A 19,909-nucleotide genomic window follows, 5' to 3' on the forward strand; every position below is an offset into this window, starting at 1 on the left:
TGTGAGACTGAGGAAAGTACAATAAGTATAAGGCCCAAGGATTAGGCCCTGCCTTGGTAAGGTAACAGTATCTTTCCTGAGTCTACAGTAGGTACAGGGCAGACTATGTTGGCAGAGTCAGGACAGAAATCCTTCTGCCTACCCCCAAAAGAACCCAAAATATACTGTACTCTCCTCTAGAGAATATAGCTGAGTAATAGGTATTACAGATTCTGGGTCAGATTTTCAAGAGCCAGCAGCTCTTATTGTTCTCCTGATGCAGAGTGCTGTTGAAAGTCTGGTCACTAGTCAGGATGCCTCAAGCAGCGCTGCTGGCTACCGACCAATTTTGAAAATCTGGCTCTAGATTTATTACATGGTTTTCTGGCTGTAAACTTTAGAGTCAAAACAGACACTAATGTCTAAAGTGAGTGACTTTTTTTTCCACCTTGCATAAATGGCCATAAGTACATGAATTCAATGGATATGAGTTAGTCTCTTCTCTTCAGACAACCACTTGTCACGACTCAAGCGATGTGTCCCGATAGAGGCTGAGTACTGAGTGAGCACAGACCAGTTAGTGTTTTCTATTCGACACTGTGATCATCCTGAAATACATCAGCAGAGCAGCAAGGGGAAGCCCAGGAGAAGCAAAAGGACATTCGGGGAACGAGGGAGATGAGAAGAATTTTGTATTTACAGCGCAGGGCAGATGTAACCAGAAGGCTCAAAAAAAGAGATCAGTGGAAGAGATGGGGAGAAATTCCATGAAGGAGCTTGACTCTTCCCCCCACCCTTTCTCAGAGGCTATAAATTCTTGACTGGATCCAAAACATTGGATCAGACGTGCAGTCCCTCAAGTCAAGTGTGCTACCTCTGACAGTAGCCAAGATGTGTGAATAAGGAAAACCCTGAAAGAACATTCCCTCACATTGCCTACAGAAGCTTCCTCAAGAGCTACTGCTACAAATAATAAAATCACTGTACCTGCGAACTTACCAGCTTATTCACACGCAGCTTTGATGAATTGAATTTAAAGACATCGATCTTTTTGTCCAATGGCTTAATTGTAAACTGAAAGGAGAGAAAAAGAAAAAAAAGTTATCAAACTCAGAGCCTAGAACAAAACAGGGTAGCAGAAAGAATTACACAGCATGCTGGCTAAGAGCAGGTAAATGGAGTGCCGGATAAACAAGCCTGAAAGCAGTCCTCATGGCTTCCAGCCAAGCAGGCCAGCTAGGATCAAAAAGCAATCAAGAACTGCTGTTCCCCCATCAGGAAAGCTCAAGTGCCTCCCAGAAGCAATGTCCTTAAGCTGCAAGAGGAGAGTGCGATTCCTGTCTGCTCAGCGAGTGCTCTCTGATGACCAGCTCACAGGTCTTGGATGGGGTTGTATACCCACCCTTACAACCAAAGGCAAGGTGCTTCTGTCTAGCAGGATATGGGGAACTAGGAACAGGGAGGATTAAAAACAATTGTGGCCCATCAGAGTAGAAGAACTAGTTTGAACTGCCCAGTGGGTTGGTGCTTAATTATAGAAAGCAGAGATGGAAACAAACAGTTCTATTTAGGCTTGGCAGAACTGGATTTTTATTTTATTTTTTTTTTATAACTTTGAACATTCATTTATCAATTTAAATTTTCAACCTTTATCGATTTAAATTTTCACAGCTGCAGGAAACCGGGAGGTTCAGAAAACAGGGGGTCAGACAATAATAATTTAATCTCAGTAGATGTTGAGATTTATAAATCTTTATCTTTCTGATCATTAAAACACAAATTGTCAACAGCACATGGCAAAATATACAAAATAAATATCCTTAAAAATCAAACTCTAAGAAGTTCTCAAGCAGCATTATTCTTACTTTGCCTATCTGTAAATTTTGATCATCGACAGAAATAGTTTTTAATTGGTTTGTGTGTATGCGGTGAAACTGACATTTACATATCTAATATCAAGGACATATCTAATCCTTCCAAGCCAGTTATATTCCATCCATGCCTCTAGCCTATCTCCCCCAACCCTGAGAGCCAGTATGTGATTGCTCCAGTCTATTCTCCAGGACTTTGGCCAACTTAACTTTATGTTACAGGCCTTATGTCCCACTTCCCTTGGGAGACTATTCTGCAGTCTAAAATGTTATCCTGTTACTCCTAAGTGTATTTACACAATCTTGTGCCACCCTAAAGAATTTCATCCCCTCCTTGGTGCTTACTGCATTCAAAGTACTTCCCAACTACAATCAGCCCACTCCAGCCTCAGGTGATACAGTACTGGTTGTACTGCCAGGGATGGGGGTTCAAGGATCATGGTGCTGGGGGCCCATATCATAAGCTGAATGGATGGGGACTCACAGTTAACAAAAGGATACTTCACAAGATCACTGCATAAAGATTAATGATAGATATGATGATAGAAGATGACAGTGCCTTCCTCCAGGAGAAAGATCTATTACAGTCTATTGTGTCAAGGCCTACTTGCAGCTGCTTCAGCCCTCAGAGTCCTAGAGTAACGCATGAACAGGGAGCTCTCGCTGCACGGACCTGGGTGTGGGCAGAAAAGAGGCGTAGGAGAAGAAAGCCTGCCGTGCTTGGGCTGGTGCTCTAAGTTATGGAGAGCTTTCGTTTTAATTCCTAAACAAAGGGGGGGATTAAATTGTGCATGAATCACTTAAGAAAAACAAGCATAAACTCAACTGAAGTGAGAAATCGTTCGCTCTTTGCCCTCATCAAATATCATGTTTAAATTAAAAATAAAACAGAAACTAAACAGCTAATTTGTTTACCTATCACGAAGGTAGCTAATTTCCTTTGTGCAATTCCCTCAGACTGCCCAGGGAATTGGTCATTTTCACTTTCTGTAGCCAATTTTACCTCCTTATCCTAGTCTTAGTGGTGTTGGGATCACAACTACTCAGGAAGCCACTCCTATTCACATAAACAGTTTAATCAAAATCAGCCACAGATGTTGGGCCTACACTACTTGACACCTAAGAAAAGATTCAATCTGCTGCACTGAGCCTGGCATTCTGGAAGTTTGGACGCTCAGAGTAATATAACGAAGCAGTGAGAGCCAAAAGCTCTTCTTACCAGGAATGCATTTAATTATACTTCACTATGCCAGGGCATAGTCACAGTAAGACAAGATTCTCATTTTCTGAGCTTTCAGCTGGCTGGGCTGAGCACGCTATGGGTAATTTTCTTCTTAAAATAGTTAAACAGAGGGCTCTAAAAATAGCAAATAAAAAAAATAGCCCCTGGGCTGAGCTCTTGAACGCCTGCTTTCAAACCCATACAAAAGCCTGGGAATGAAGGGTTCTATTGGAAAGACTGAGATAGCTTTGGCTGTGACTGTGAGAGCAAATGCAAGTGAAGCGGGAGAGAAGAGAAGTCCCTCTGATTTGTTATTGCATTCCTATTGGTATTTGTACATAGGATAAAGGTGCCCTACCTCCTTATCACTGTAAGAGATATTCCGAATCTCGTTCCATGGAAAAGAGATTTTGGGGGTCAGTCTGTTTTCTGGGTCGTAGATGTGAAGCCCCAGTGCATCAACCCCAAGCAACAGCTCAGTGCCCTTCTTATTCTACAGGAGGGAAGAACAAAGCAAAACAAACCATTTCCATTTGAAGCCAGAAGATTTGAGGAGGATCTGACACAAATGGTCACATTCTACTAGTTTCATCCAGCCCTGACCAGGGATGCAGCACCAACTATGCCAGAGGGGATCCTGCTTCCCAGGCGCCAGGCACCGTGCACTGCAGTGGTAACTCATTCATTCACTCATCCTCTTGGGAGGCTTCTGGCAGCAGCTTATCCGCTGCCTTCCCCTTCCCCTCCCCCCACCCACAGGTAAAATACTGCAGGAGTGCAGCCAGCTTTGAGTTTCACACAGTCGTCTCAAGGCAAGTCGGTGAGGGGACCTTTAACGAGAGGACTATTCCTCTCAAATACCTCTTCCCCTGCCCCAGACACACAATGGACTCAAGATGCTTTGAAAACATGACCCAAACTCTGAACTCACCCTAATCGCGAAGTAGTTTACTCCATACATCTCCAAGTCCTGAGCGATCTTCAAATATTCCATTTCAGCTTCATCTCTGTCAGGTAAATACAGGCCAAAGTTACAGACAGGAAGAGAGAGGGGGAAACAGACACCTTCTAAGCCTTACAGGCATGCAGTGCACTCGAGCCAGGACTTCTCTATTGCAAGGGTCAAGTCTCTGCTTACCAGCAAGATCGATAAAGATCCCCAGAAAATCCCAGTTTGCAGCTTACCTGCATCCTAATGTCTATTAATAACAGCACAGAGGATGCAATGTTTCAAGCCTTGTCTCTACCCCAATCCCCTGAACAGACTCAGTTTGTGTGGCTATGGTTTCAGATATCTCTTGCTTTGTGCTCATCCTCAAGGAGAAGTGTATTGTCCAGTAAGGGTATAACTACCCATACTAGCTTGAGGTACAAGGAATCATTGGATTCGTGAGATTTCACTCACTTAGACTCCTATTTCTCTCTCCTGCCCACTGAGCATCACTCCCATCTCAGCGATCATTTCAGTGGGTCAGCAGCAGGAGTGCTGCGATGCCCTACCACATGCATGGCCCTGCTGCAGTGGTATTCCAAAGCCTCCCGCTGGAATCCCATGAACATACTATTATGACTGGCCAGCAGAGGGCACTAGGAGTGGTAAAAGCTCTCTCCAACTGCTCATTTAGGACTTGTCTATATACAAAATTGTACCAAATTAGCCACACTCATAACTACAATGGTACAAACCATGATTTAGTTGGGATTGGTCCTGCTTTGAGCAGGGGGTTGGACTCGATGACCTCCTGAGGTCCCTTCCAACCCTGATATTCTATGATTCTATGAAACACTCTTGCTTTGCTACAGTTCTACCGATATAATGGTGCGTATGCTGGTATAGCTTATTCCTGTAGGGCACGGGTGGGCAAACTTTTTGGCCCACGGGCCACATCGGCGTTGTGAAACTGTATGGAGGGCCGGGTAGGGAAGGCTGTGCCTCCCCAAACAGCCTGGCCCCCGACTCCCTATCCGCCCCCTCCCACTTCCTGCCCCCTTACTGCCCCCCTCAAAACCGCCAACCCATCCAACCCCCCCTGCTACTTGTCCCCTGACCGCCCCCTCCTGGGACCCCCGCCCCTAACCGCCCTCCAGGACCCCCCCCCACTCCCTGTCCCCTGACTGCCCCGACCCCTATCCACACCTCTGCCCCAGACAGGGCGCCCCGGGACTCCCATGCCTATCCAGCCACCCCTGTTCCCCATCCCTGGACTGCGCCCCCGCCCCCCCGAACCTTCGCCCGATCCAATCTCCCCCTGCTTCCTGTCTGCCCCGACCCCATCCACCGGAACTCCAACGCCTATCCAACTGTCCCCTGCTCCCCGACCTTTATCCAAACCCCCCCGCTCCCCGCCCCCTTACCATGTTGCTCAGATCAGCAGGAGCTCGCAGCCCCGCCGAAGCCAGCCACACTGCCCGTGCTGCCTGGCAGGAGCGGCAGGCCAGAGCACTGGCAGTGCGGCGCGCTGAGGCTGCAGGGGAGGGAGGATAGCAGGGGAGGGGCCGGGGCCTAGCCTCCCCCTCCAGGAGCTCAGGGACTGGGCAGGACAGTCCTGCGGGCCAGATGTGGGTACCTCTACTGTAGGGGAAGGGGTATAAGCTATATTGCTATGTACTTGCCTTATAGTGATATAGAAAAAATGGTTACTCACCTTTCGTAACTGTTGTTCTTCGAGATGTGTTGTTCATGTCCATTCCAATCAGGTGTGTGCGTGCGCACATGCATGTTGGCAGGAAGATCTTTCCCTTAGCAGCATCCGTCGGGTCGGCCTGGGCGCCCCTTGCAGTCATGCCCTCATGGAGCCTAATATATAGCCTTGCCAACCCGCCACCCCTTCAGATCCTTCTTGCCAGCTACTCCGACAGAGGGGTAAGAGGGTGGGTATTGGAATGGACATGAACACCACATCTCGAAGAACAACAGTTACGAAAGGTGAGTAACAATTTTTTCTTCTTCGAGTGCTTGTTCATGTCGATTCTAATCGGGTGACTCCCAAGCAATTTTAGGAGGTGTGGTCAGAGCTGTCCACTGATTAGAGTACTGCTCTACCAAAGGCCTCATCATCTCTGGCTTGCCTAGTAACCGCATAGTGCACAGCAAAAGTGTGTATGGATGACCACGTCACCGCCCTGAAGATTTCCTGGGTGGGGACTTGAACCAGGAAAGCTGTTGATGAAGCTTGCGCCCTTGTAGAGTGCGCCATTATCGGAATCCCTGCTAGATTGTAGCACTCTGTAATGCAGGCCACAATCCATGATGAAATGCGCTGGGTCGAAATAGGCTGACCCTTCATCCTGTCCACTACTGCTACAAAGAGCTGTACCGACTTCCTGAACGGTTTCATCCTCTCGATGTAAAAAGCCAGCACTCTGCAGACGTTGAGAGTGTGGAGCCTCTGCTCCCTGTTATTCACATGAGGCTTAGGGTAGAAAACTGGGAGGAAAATGTCCTGGTTGATGTGGAACTGCGACACAACCTTCAGGAGGAAGGCTGGATGGGGTCTGAGCTGAACCTTGTCCTTAAAAAATACGGTGTAGGGCAGCTCTGACGTTAGAGCCCTGAGCTCAGACACCCTCCAGGCTGAAGTTATCACCACCAGGAACATGACCTTGTAAGAAAGGTAGAGCAGGGAGCATGTTGCTAGAGGCTCAAAGGGATGCCCCATGAGCCTACCAAGGGCCAAGTTAAGGTCCCAAGCAGGAACTGGTTGGCGGACGTGGGGGTACAACCTGTTGAGGCCCTTCAGGAAGCGACTGACCAGAGGGTTAGCAAAAACCGAATGGCCCTGTACCCCCAGATGGAAAGCCAAGATGGCAGCCAGGTGCACTCTTATAGAGGAGAAGGAGAGACCTTCCTGCTTCAAGTGGAGAAGATAATCCAAAATCTGGGGCACTGAGGCTAGTGCCGGGGGCAAGTCGCGCTGAGCTGACCAGACTGAAAATCTCTTCCACTTGGCCAGGCACGTGGCCCGAGTGGAGGGTTTCCTACTGCCAAGAAGAACCTGTCTGACTTGTTCTGAACAGGAGAGCTCGAACAGATTCAGCCATGGAGCCTCCATGCTGTGAGATGGAGCGACTGCAGGTGCAGGTGCTGGAGACGCCCATGAACCTGAGTGAGAAGGTCCGGGAAGAGCGGCAAGGTAATCGGGGCTCCCACTGACATGTCTAAGAGAGACATGTACCAATGCTGGTGGGGCTAGGCGGGTGCTATGAGAATGACCCGAGCCCGGTCTCTGTGGATCTTGAGCAGGACCTTGTGGATGAGCGGTATGGGAGGGAAGGCGTATAGAAGAGGTCCCCCACAATGGAGGAGGAATGCGTCCGCTGTGGAGCCCGGACTGTGAGTCTGAAGGAGCAGAACTGCTGACACTTCCTGCTGTGTCACGTGGCGAAGAGGTCGATCAGGGGACAGCCCCACCTCTGGAAGACCGAACATGCGATGTCTGGGCGAAGAGACCACTCATGGCTGTGAAAGGACCTGCTTAGGCAGTCCTCCAGCTCGTTCTGGACCCCGGGAAGGTACGACGCTTGAAGATCGACTGAGTGTTCTGTACAAAAGTCCCATAGCCTGAGGGCTTCCTGGCACAGGGGAGAGGAGTGTGCACCCATTTGTTGATATAGAGCATCGCAGTCGTATTGTCCATCATGACCGATACACATCGAACTGCTAGATAAGGGCAGAATGACTGACATGCTAGGCGTACTGCCCTGAACTCCCTGACATTGTTATGAAGACTGAGATCTGTTTGTGACCAGAGGCCCGGAGTCCTGTGGTCCCACAGATGGGCTCCCCATCCCAAATCTGATGCATCCGTCACCAGCACTAGAGATGGCTATGGGCAGCAAAGGGAACTCCTGAGCACACCTGCTGAACATCCGTCCACCACAGGAGCGAGTCGAGGATAGGGCAAGGCAGGGTCACAATCCTGTCCAAGCTGTCCCTGGCAGGTCTGTACACTGACGCAAGCCACGACTGAAGCGGCCGAAGCCTGAGTCTGGCGTGTTGTACCACATATGTACAGGCTACCATGTGCCCGAGAAGTTTCAGGAAATTTCTTGCAGTGGTAGTAGGGAACTGCATGAGTCCTTGGATCATGGTGTTGAGGGCCTGGAATCTCACCTGTGGGAGGAATGTTCTGGCTTGAGTTGAGTCCAGTACTGCCCCTATGAACTCTATCCTCTGGACTGGCGACAGAGTCGATTTGGCTTTGTTCAGTAGCAGTCCCAGATTCTCGAAGGTGGCTCTGATAAATGCCACGTGAGCTTCCACCTGAGCCCTGGAGCGGCCTTTCCAAGGTACGGAAACACCTGTTTCTGATGTCTCCGCAGAAAGGCGGCGACGACTGCCATGCACTTGGTGAATACTTGAGGTGCTGCTGACAGGCTGAAAGGGAGGACAGTAAATTGATAATGGGAACCATTTACCACAAACCTGAGGAACTTTCTGTGGTTGTGTGAGATTGCTATGTGAAAATATGCATCCTTCAAGTCGAGGGCAGCATACCAGTCTGCTGGATCCAGTGAAGGGATAATGGCAGCCAGGGAAACCATGCGGAACCTGGCCCTCATGAACTTGTTGAGGTCGCGCAGGTCCAGGATAGGCCTGAGGCCACCTTTGGCCTTCAGTATTAGGAAATAGAGGGAATTGAAGCCTTCACTCCTGTGGCTCCAGTGGAACCTCCTCCACTAGGAGCAACTGCACCTCCTGAATGAGAAGTTGCTCATGAGAAGGGTCCCTGAAGAGGGACAGGGAAGGGCGGTGGAAGGGCGGGAGGGCACAGAATTGGATGGAGTATCCCTTCTCTACCGTGCGAAGCACCCAGCGGTCTGAGGTTATACGGGACCGTGCATGGTAGAAAGGGGACAGTCGGGAGGAAAAGGTAAGATCCAGTCTCTGATCTGGTGTGCCGTCCTCGACTGCACCTTCAAAAAGGCCAGTTTAGGGCCAGAGGGCGGTTTGGGCTGGCCTTGATTAGCAGAGAGGTGTTGCCTCCTCCTGCCACTCCGGTTCCTCCTCTGAGAACTGTCCTGGCGGTTCTGCTGCTGGAACCTTTGAGGAGCTTGCAGGTGGAAATGTCTCCACTGTGTGGCGGGGGTATGCAAGCCAAGATTGGAGAGAGGCTCAGGAGTCTTTTCGGCTGTGGAGCCATTTGTCTGTCTTCTCTGAAAACGGAGTCCCTCCCTCAAACGGGAGGTCCTGAATGGTTTGCTGGACCTCATAGGGCAACCCTGAGACTTGCAGCTAGGCCCCGTCACATAGCCACCCCTGTCGCCATGACTCTTGTGGCAGCGTCTGCAGCATCTAAAGCTGCCTGCAAGGCAGCCCAGGAGACTAATTTCCCTTCTTCCACCAAGGCGGTGAACTCCGACCAAGAATCCGAAGGGACGAGCTCCGTGAATTTTGCCATTGCTGCACAGGTGTTAAAAGGGTACCTGCTCACAATGTCCTGTTGGTTAGCGATACGGAGCTGCAAACCACCAGTGGAGCAGATCTTCCTACCCACAAGCTCTAGACATTTAGAGTCCCTATTCTTTGGGGAAGGACCTTGGAAACCCTGTCTCTCCCGCTGGTTAGCCACATCGACCATCAGCAAGTCCGGAGGCAGGTGGGAGTAGAGATGCTCAAAGCCTCTGGAGGGCACAAAATACCGCTGCTCATTACATTTGGCAGTGGGTGGCAGGGATGGCGTCTGCCACAGGGTCTTGGTGGTGTCCACAACAATCTTTATGAGGGGCAATGCTACCCGTGAAGGTCCCGAGGGTGCGAGGATGTCTACCATGGGATCTGCCTCCTCTACCACGGGATCTGCCTCCTCTACCACCTCCTCAGCCTTGATGCCCAGATCCTGGGCAGCCCTGCGGCACAACTGTTGTAGGACTCTGTTGTCCTCTAAAGCAGGAGTTATGGCTGTCCCTACCAACGCTTCGTCCGGCGACGAGGAGGGGGAAGTGTGTGCTGGTAGTGGAAGCTCCCTACCGTCTGCCCCAGAGGGATCATGTGACTCCCAGGGCAGCAGTGGAGGAAGCGGTACTGATGACAGTGCCAGGGCCATAGGCATCGTAACCGGTGTTGGCATCAGTCTCACCAGAGGGAGCTGCACTGGCACACTCACAGGAGCCGTCGGGGTCGGGGGGCCCGGTGCCGACATCGGTATCAGGGCCGTAGGTGCCTGCATCAAGGTCGATTTCGACAATGGTGCAGGCATGGGAGACGGGTGCGAAGACGCCGTGAAGGCTGGTGCCAAAGTCAGAGCTGAGCACGGTGCTGGAGTCGACAACGGGGCCGGAGGAAAAGGCGTCAGGACTGCAGGCGCCAAGGGCAGATGCGCAGTGGAAGGCGCTAAAAAAGTGGTGGAGGCCACTGAAGATGTTGCTGAGTGTGGGCCCTGGGTTCCTCCCTGGCCCTGGTAATAAGCCCAAGGGGTCCAGAAGGGCCTCTGAAGCGGGTTCTGCCACTGCAGAGGCCATGCCTGATGCTCCCTGCTGTCTCTACCTGACCTCGCTCTATGACTTCTGCTCCTACCCGAGCAATAGGAGTTGGACTCCAACTCCGAGGTCTCAGACACTGAAGACCACGGAGGAGCTGATCCTCGATGCCTCGAACGTCGAGAGCTCGGGAAGCGGGTAGGCTCTGGGGTCGCACATTCGTGGCTTAGCTGGAGGAGAACGGTCATCCGGCTTTTTCTTCTTTTGAGGCACCGGCGAGTGGGAGCAGTGCCTACTGTCAGACAGGCCCCGTGAGGAGCCATAGCAGTGCCAAGCGTCTCTGAAGGAACCCTTCCTCGGCACCGAACTTGCCAACGGCGCCGGGGCGCTCTGCGTCAAAGACGACGCTGTAGGGGTTGGGTCTCTCGAGCCCAGGTCAGAGTGGAGGCATAGGTCTGCCTCCATGAGGATCAGCTTGAGCCGCTGTTCCCTTTCTTTAAGCATTCTCGGGCGGAACTCGCGGCAGATCTTACAATCATCTTCCTGATGGGTCTCCCCCAGGCATTGTAGACATGACGAGTGCGGGTTGCTTTTTGGCATGCGCTTGGCGCAGGCCACACAGTTCTTGAAACCTGGGGACTGCGGCATGCCACGGCACCGGGGCCGGAGTGAGGGGGGAACCCCCAACAAACACTACACTATACTAAACTATTAACTTGAACACTACTAATAACTAACTATATACAACAGAACAGAGAAGAAACTTGCTAAGCAAGAGCCAAGAGAAGTTCCAGCCACAGTCACTGGCGGTAAGAAGGAACTGAAGGGGTGGCGGGTCGGCAGGGCTATACATTAGGCACCATGAGGACGCGACTCCAAGGGTCGCCCAAGCCGACCCAACGGATGCTGCTAAGGGAAAAATCTTCTGGCCAACATGCATGTACGTGCGTGCACACCTGAATGGAAGCGACATGAACAAGCACTCGAAGAAGAATCATAGACTATGATCACTTATAGTGATATAACTGCATCCACACTAGGGGCTGTACTGATTTATGATTCTGGTAGAAAAATCTCCTAGCTGAGATAGTTGTATTACACACAAAAAACTGCGTAGACCCATTCTTTGTTGTAAGCATTATCTCCACTGTGCTGGCAGCCTAGAGAGAGAGGGAGGCTGCCTTGCAAAATTGACTTCTAGTCCAAAGGGCTGATCCAAACCACCACTGTTCATGTTTCCGCCCTCCCCACAATACAGTATTTGTAACTCAGGTCACACTTCCATAGTCTCTTCCTTTTCAGTATCCAGCATGACTAGAGCCCTACCAAATTCACGGTCCATTTTGGTCAAATTCACGATCATAGCATTTTAAAAATAATAAATTTAATGATTTCAACTATTTAAATCTGAAATTTCACTGTGTTGGAATTATAGGGGTCCTGACCCAAAAAGGAGTTGTGGGGGTGTCTCAAAGTTATTGCAGGGGGGGTTGCGGTACTTCTACCCTTACTTCTGCACTGCTGCTGACGGTGGTGCTGCCTTCAGAGCTGGGCAGCGGCGGCTGCTGGCCGGGAGCCCAGCTCTGAAGGCAGCACTGGCACCAGCAGTGGCACAGAAGTAAGGATGGTGTGCTATGGTATGCCATTGCCACCCTTACTTCTGTGCTGCTGCCTGCAGAACTGAGTCTTCAGTCAGCAGCCACCACTCTCTAGCCACCCAGCTTGGAATCCAGCTGCACAGAAGTACATAAGAACGGCCATACTGGGTCAGACCAAAAGTCCATCAAGCCCAGTATTCGGTCCTCTGACAGTGGCCAATGGCAGGTGCCCCAAAAGGAATGAACAGACAGGTTATCATAAAGTGATCCATGCCCTGTCACCCAATCCCACCTTCTGACAAACAGAGGTTCAGGACACCATTCCTGCCCATTATAGCTAATAGCCATTGATGGACCTATCCTCCATGAATCTATCTAGCTCCCTTTTGAACTCCGTTATAATCTTGGCCTTCACAACACCCCCTGGCAAGGAGGTCCAGAGGTTGACAGTGCGTTGCATGAAAAAATACTTTGTGTTTGTTTTAAACCTGCTACCTATTAATTTCATTTGGTGGCCCCTTGTTCTTGTATTATGAGAAGGAGTAAACAACACTTCCTTGTTTACTTTCTCTATACCACTCAGGATTTTATAGACCTCTATCATATCCCTGCTTAGGAGCCTCTTTTCCAAGCTGAAAAGTCCCAGCCTTATTAATCTCTCCTCATATGGAAGCTGTTCCATACCCCTAATCATTTTTGTTGCCCTTTTCTGAACCTTTTCCAATTCCAAAAAATCTTTTTTGAGATGGGGAGACCACATCTGCACACAGTATTCAAGGTGTGACCATACCATGGATTTATATAGAGGCAATATGATATTTTCTGTCTTATTATCTATCCCTTTCTTGATGATTCCCAACATTTTGTTCGCTTTTTTGACTGCCGCTACACACTGAGTGAATGATTTCAGAGAACTATCCACAATGACTCCAAGATCTCTTTCTTGAGTGGTAACAGCTAATTTAGACCCCATCATTTTATATGTATAGTTAGGATTATGTTTTCCAATGTGCATTACTTTGCATTTATCAACATTAAATTTCATCTGCCATTTTGTTGCCCATTCACACAGTTTTGTGAGATCCTTTTGTAGCTCTTCGCAGTCTGCCTGGGACTTAACTATCTTGAGTAGTTTTGTATCATCTGCAAATTTTGCCACCTCACTATTTACCCCTTTTTCCAGATTGTTTATGAATATGTTAAATAGGACTAGGCCCAGTATAGATCCCTGGGGGACACCACTATTTACCTCTCTCCATTCTGAAAACTGACCATTTATTCCTACCCTTTGTTTCCTATCTTTTAACCAGTTACCAATCCATGAGAGAACCTTCCCTCTTGTCCCATGACTGCTTATTTTGCTTAAGAGCCTTTGGTGAGGGACCTTGTCAAAGGCTTTCTGAAAATCTAAATACACTATATCCACTGGATCTCCTTTGTCCACATGCTTGTTGACCCCCTCAAAGAATTCTAGTAGATTGGTGAGGCATGATTTCCCTTTACAAAAAACATGTTGACTATTTCCCAACAAATTATGTCCATCTATGTGTCTGACAATTTTGTTCTTTACAGTAGTTTCAACCAATTTGTCTGGTACTGAAGTGAGGCTTACTGGCCTGAAGTTGCCAGGGTCATCTCTGGAGCCCTTTTTAAAAATTGGTGTCACATTAGCTATCCTCCAGTCATTTGGTACAGAAGCTGATTTAAATGATAGGTTACAGATGACAGTTAGTAGTCCTGTAATTTCACATTTGAGTTCCTTCAGAACTCTTGGGTGAACACCATCAGGTCCTGGAGACTTATTACTGTTTAGTTTATCAATTTGTTCCAAAACCTCCTCTAATGACACCTCAATTTGGGACAGTTCCTCAGATCTGTCACCCAAAAAGAATGGCTCAGGTGTGGGAATCTCCCTCACATCCTCAACAGTGAAGACCGATGCGAAGAATTCATTTAGTTTCTCCGCAATGGCCTTATCGTCTTTGACTGCTCCTTCAGCATCTCAATCAACCAGTGGGGCCACTGGTTGTTTAGCAGGCTTTCTGCTTCTGATGTATTTAAAAAAAAATTGCTATTACTTTTGGAGTCTTTGGCTAGCTGTTCTTCAAGTTCTTTTTTGGTCTTTCTAATTATACTTTTACACTTCATTTGCCAGAATGTATGCTCTTTTCTATTTTCCTCATTAGGATTTATCTTCCACTTTTCATAGGATGCCTTTTTGCCTTTCACTGCTTCTTTTACTTTGTTGTTTAATCACTGTGGCTTTTTTTTTGGTTCTTTTACTATGTTTTTTAAATTGTGGTATACATTTCAGTTGAGCTTCTATTATGGTGTCTTTAAAAAGTTTCCACTCAGCTTGCAGGGATTTCACTTTTGGTGCTGTACCTTTTTAATTTCTGTTTCACTAACCTCCTCATTTTTGGGTAGTTCCCCTTTCTGAAATTAAATGCTACAGTATTGTGCCGCTGTGGTGTTTTCCCCGCCACAGGGATGTTAAATTTAATTAGATTATGGTCGCTATTACCAAGCGGTCCAGCTATATTCACCTCTTGGACCTGATCCTGTGCTCCACTTAGGATTAAATCAAGAATTGCCTCTCCTCTTGTGGGTTCCAGGACTAGCTGCTCCAAGAAGCAGTCATTTAAGGTGTCAAGAAACTTTATCTCAGCATCCCTTCCTGAGGTGATATGTACCCAGTCAATATGGGGATAGCTGAAATCCCCCATTATTAGTATTGATACCACACCATGCCATCCTTTCTTCTGTGCTGCTGCTGGCAGGGCACTGCTTTCAGAGCTGGGAACCCGGCCAACAGCCACCACTTTCCGACCACCCAGCTCTGAAGGCAACACAGATGTCAGGGTGGCAATACTGTGACTCCTGCCTAAAATAACCTTGTGACCCCCCTGCAACTCCCTTTTGGGTCAGGACCCCCAATTTGAGAAACGCTGGTCTCCCCCATGAAATCTGTATAGTATAGGGTAAAAGCACACAAAAGATGAGATTTAATGGGGGGGGGGGGGGGGAGTTCAAATTTCATGGTCCGTGATGCATTTTTTATGGCTGTGAATTTGGCAGAGCCCTGACCACGACCTACCAGAGGCACTTTCTTAGCAGAACTCGCCCATAGCCTGCTAGGGATCTTGGAGACCCCATTCACTCTCTGACTGCTTGCTCACTGAGGGGCTAGAGAATTTACACCAGTCAGTGGCCTACCTTAACAGACACTCACCTTGCCCTGCCTCGATGTTCTGCATACCAGGCTGTTATTCTTTCCTCCCACATTTCTGGAGTCATCTGGTACAGGTTAATTACCTGAGAGAGACAGGCAGAGAAATCCTCAACTCACATTGTCCTACCTGTGGCTTTGACTTGTCACCTGATGAATGAGCCAGAAACAGAGAGCCTCAAGCTCAAAATGCCCTTCTTGTCCCCTCACATACACCATCCCAACCCTAACATCTGAGCTCCAGTTCAGATGCCTTTCCAACTCCCTTGTGACTAAGCTAAGCTCAACCCTGCACTCTAATTAATCAGCTCTTAGTTAGCCTTCCTGAGCACATCACACTCCAACCACCCCCGCAGGCAACACCAGGACATCTGCAGAATGCAGCTGCTATTCTGGCAAAAGCCAGTGGGCAGAAAACATTCACTTCCATATTTATTAAAATATTCTAGATACAGATTAAGGTTTCCTCATTCAGTATGGCCAGGTTTACACTACAAAGTTCTGTTGGCATAGCTCTGCCAGCCACAGAGAATACGTCTACACTGCAGCTGGGAGGGAGCTGTGTCCTCCCTGCCTGGGGACACAGACTTGTGCTAGCAGGGCTCACGCTAGCAACAGCAGCATGGAGGCTGTGGCTTGGGCTGGAGCTCAGGCTCTCAAGCTCAACCGTCATGTGGGCTTAAGAGCCCGAGCCACAATCTCCACGCTGCTACTTTTAGCGCTCCAACTCAAGCCCTGCTAGCAAGAGTCTGGCCACACAGGCTGGGAGGCTCACTCCCTGCTGCACCGTAGGCATACCCAGAGCTATGCCAGCAAATCCCACAGCGTAGATGCAGCTATGCCGACAGAAGAGTGCTTCTGCTGGCATAGCTACTGTCATTTGGTGAGGGGGTGGTGTTTCTATACCTTCTGCCGGTATAAGTTGTGTCTACACTAGGCTGCTGTGCTGGTACAGCTTTACCCAGAAGACTATTTATGGCCAAGGGGCACAGCACACTGTATAACTTGCCTTAATAAGGGAACTTTGATCAAGAGAAAAATAATTTACCGTTGTGGCTTTTGTAGATAGTCCTACAGGGCTATTCTACAGAAGATGCCAGTAAGTCCTAGAGACCCAGCCACGAATGTAGGCTTCTGCCTGGTTGAACTCCTTACCCGTTTTGGAAGCAACTCCTCTTGTGCTAAGAAGCCACGCTGATGAACAGTGGGATCGTAATCACCATACTGAAAAGAAATGCAAACGCTGCATGTTTAAGATGGCGACAACACACAAAGACTCCCTCTGAAGATGCGATAGAAACTGTCTACACTCTTGAACTTTAATTCAATATCGCACACCCTTAAAATAACCACTGTGCAAGAGTAGAGAGTACACGTTGGCCAGTGTGTCAGCCCCATAGGTTTTCTTTGTGATGTTAGTGTTGTTGTTCGGTACAGGCCTGGAGACCAACTACCTTCTTTTATCTCCAGAGCAGCTGGATAGTAGTACAGCAAACACCCCTCTACAGCTCCCAGCAGTGGGCCTCAGCCCTGCCCTCAAGGGTCACCTTTTAGCAGCAAGAGGGGAGTTTGCTCTTCATAGTCATTCAGACCTTGACCTCTTAGCTGATGCTGTCCACAAGGGGTCCAGTTGCATCAGTGGTTTTTGTGGCATGGACCAAGACCAGCAAGTCATTTGATGCAGCTGGCACCCCCTTTCAGTCACGTCTCAATGTCCTATTTAATAAGTTTAACATTAGGAACATTTTTTTAAAGAGAGATTTCAATGGACACTTGGGGACACTTCCCAGACAGGAGTTTGTCCCACTGCCAGAAGTTCTCTTACTCAAATTAGGTCACAAAATACTATTCTTATTTGAAAAGTGTGCCCAATAATTATTCACGCTAGTTTAGATTATAAATCATTTCAAGCTTCATATAAAATGAAATTGGCAAAACAACCACTTCAGATAAAGAGCATCTGTTAAAGATTCAAATGCTGAATGCCTCTGCAATGTGTGTAAAATTCAACGTTCCTCCTGCACAGTACGCAGGTCATGTAATGGCCAAGCCACAGTGCCTGAAAGAGTCAGTTGACTGAAAAGGAGATGATTTACAAGTGATATGTACAGGAAATACTTAGATTTTAATTCATCTCTCAATGCAAGAGTCACAATACGGCATCATCCAATTAAAGACAGGACACCATTTCCCTACGTCAGTCATTTCATGATGAAAATGCCCTTCATCTCTCTTTCTTGAGGGGAACGTTGCTTGGAAAGAACACACAGTAGCAATTGTTATAAGACAGACAAATAATAACACACAGCAACAATAGGAAGTCAAGAGACATTCCAAATCAGCCTCCATTTAACGCCTGAGCTGCAACGACATACACTAACAAACACCACAGCTCAGAATCAACAATATATACATATAACCCCTCAGCAGCAAAATGGTCAACATCTCATACAAGTGGAGATTAAAGACAGAATTATTGATTTAGAGCCAAGACAGAGGAAAAGGTTGCAAAGATGCAACAATCAGCTGACTCAGATGTAAATTAATACAACAGAGATACCACTGGCCTGATCCTGAGAGGTGCTGAGCACCTGGCAACTCCCCACTGGCTTCAATCATAGCTGCAGGTGCTCAGTGCTTCTCAAAAAACAGGCTGCATATATGGATCTACTGAACACATGTCAAACTGAGAAATAATAATAAAAATGCAGGAGTTGGGAGGGAAAACAACTCCTATAAACTTGGACAGGCAGAAAATAAATTATTTCTGGTTGGAAAAAAATGATAAATATTATTAATATGATTATTTTAGGTTGTGATCTATCATGGGGACCCAAGACTACGTGTGGATTATGTGATTTTAGTACTGTCAAGGATGTCACCACATCCCAAAGGAATGTGTGTGCAGGGAGCAAGTCTGGATGAGAACATTCATTATTCAAAAATGAAAATCAACAAATGGCCGAAATATTGCAGGATCATAGAATATCAGGGTTGGAAGGGACCCCAGAAGGTCATCTAGTCCAACCCCCTGCTCGAAGCAGGACCAATTCCCAGTTAAATCATCCCAGCCAGGGCTTTGTCAAGCCTGACCTTAAAAACCTCTAAGGAAGGAGATTCTACCACCTCCCTAGGTAACGCATTCCAGTGTTTCACCACCCTCTTAGTGAAAAAGTTTTTCCTAATATCCAATCTAAACCTCCCCCATTGCAACTTGAGACCATTACTCCTCGTTCTGTCATCTGCTACCATTGAGAACAGTCTAGAGCCATCCTCTTTGGAACCCCCTTTCAGGTAGTTGAAAGCAGCTATCAAATCCCCCCTCATTCTTCTCTTCTGCAGACTAAACAATCCCAGCTCCCTCAGCCTCTCTTCATAAGTCATTTGCTCTAGACCCCTAATCATTTTTGTTGCCCTTCGCTGGACTCTCTCCAATTTATCCACATCCTTCTTGTAGTGTGGGGCCCAAAACTGGACACAGTACTCCAGATGAGGCCTCACCAGTGTCGAATAGAGGGGAACGATCACGTCCCTCGATCTGCTCGCTATGCCCCTACTTATACATCCCAAAATGCCATTGGCCTTCTTGGCAACAAGGGCACACTGTTGACTCATATCCAGCTTCTCGTCCACTGTCACCCCTAGGTCCTTTTCCGCAGAACTGCTGCCTAGCCATTCGGTCCCTAGTCTGTAGCGGTGCATTGGATTCTTCCATCCTAAGTGCAGGACCCTGCACTTATCCTTATTGAACCTCATCAGATTTCTTTTGGCCCAATCCTCCAATTTGTCTAGGTCCTTCTGTATCCTATCCCTCCCCTCCAGCGTATCTACCACTCCTCCCAGTTTAGTATCATCTGCAAATTTGCTGAGAGTGCAATCCACACCATCCTCCAGATCATTTATGAAGATATTGAACAAAACCGGCCCCAGGACCGACCCCTGGGGCACTCCACTTGACACCGGCTGCCAACTAGACATGGAGCCATTGATCACTACCCGTTGAGCCCGACAATCTAGCCAGCTTTCTACCCACCTTATAGTGCATTCATCCAGCCCATACTTCCTTAACTTGCTGACAAGAATACTGTGGGAGACCGTGTCAAAAGCTTTGCTAAAGTCAAGAAACAATACATCCACTGCTTTCCCTTCATCCACAGAACCAGTAATCTCATCATAAAAGGCGATTAGATTAGTCAGGCATGACCTTCCCTTGGTGAATCCATGCTGACTGTTCCTGATCACTTTCCTCTTATGTAAGTGCTTCAGGATTGATTCTTTGAGGACCTGCTCCATGATTTTTCCAGGGACTGAGGTGAGGCTGACTGGCCTGTAGTTCCCAGGATCCTCCTTCTTCCCTTTTTTAAAGATTGGCACTACATTAGCCTTTTTCCAGTCATCCGGGACTTCCCCCGTTCGCCACGAGTTTTCAAAGATAATGGCCAAGGGCTCTGCAATCACAGCCGCCAATTCCTTCAGCACTCTCGGATGTAACTCGTCCGGCCCCATGGACTTGTGCACGTCCAGCTTTTCTAAATAGTCCCTAACCACCTCTATCTCCACAGAGGGCTGGCCATCTCTTCCCCATTCTGTG

The 19,909-nt window shown here is 48.2% G+C and overlaps 1 protein-coding gene across 7 annotated transcripts in view; it reads right to left on the bottom strand.

Annotated features, from left to right (window-relative positions):
* Window positions 1-19,909, bottom strand: part of NF2 (NF2, moesin-ezrin-radixin like (MERLIN) tumor suppressor) — a 103,114-nt gene that overhangs the window by 42,807 nt on the left and 40,398 nt on the right. For all 7 annotated transcript variants that reach the window (XM_074972870.1, XM_074972872.1, XM_074972874.1 and 4 more), the window contains 5 exons: window positions 16,474-16,542; window positions 15,322-15,404; window positions 4,004-4,079; window positions 3,431-3,565; window positions 979-1,053 (listed from right to left, as the gene is read on the bottom strand). In XM_074972870.1, the coding sequence (XP_074828971.1) occupies window positions 979-1,053; window positions 3,431-3,565; window positions 4,004-4,079; window positions 15,322-15,404; window positions 16,474-16,542 (438 nt within the window). The remainder of the gene's footprint in view (window positions 1-978; window positions 1,054-3,430; window positions 3,566-4,003; window positions 4,080-15,321; window positions 15,405-16,473; window positions 16,543-19,909) is intronic.

Source organism: Natator depressus, chromosome 15 (assembly GCF_965152275.1).
Source record: "Natator depressus isolate rNatDep1 chromosome 15, rNatDep2.hap1, whole genome shotgun sequence".
Classification (NCBI taxonomy): Eukaryota; Metazoa; Chordata; order Testudines; family Cheloniidae; genus Natator; species Natator depressus.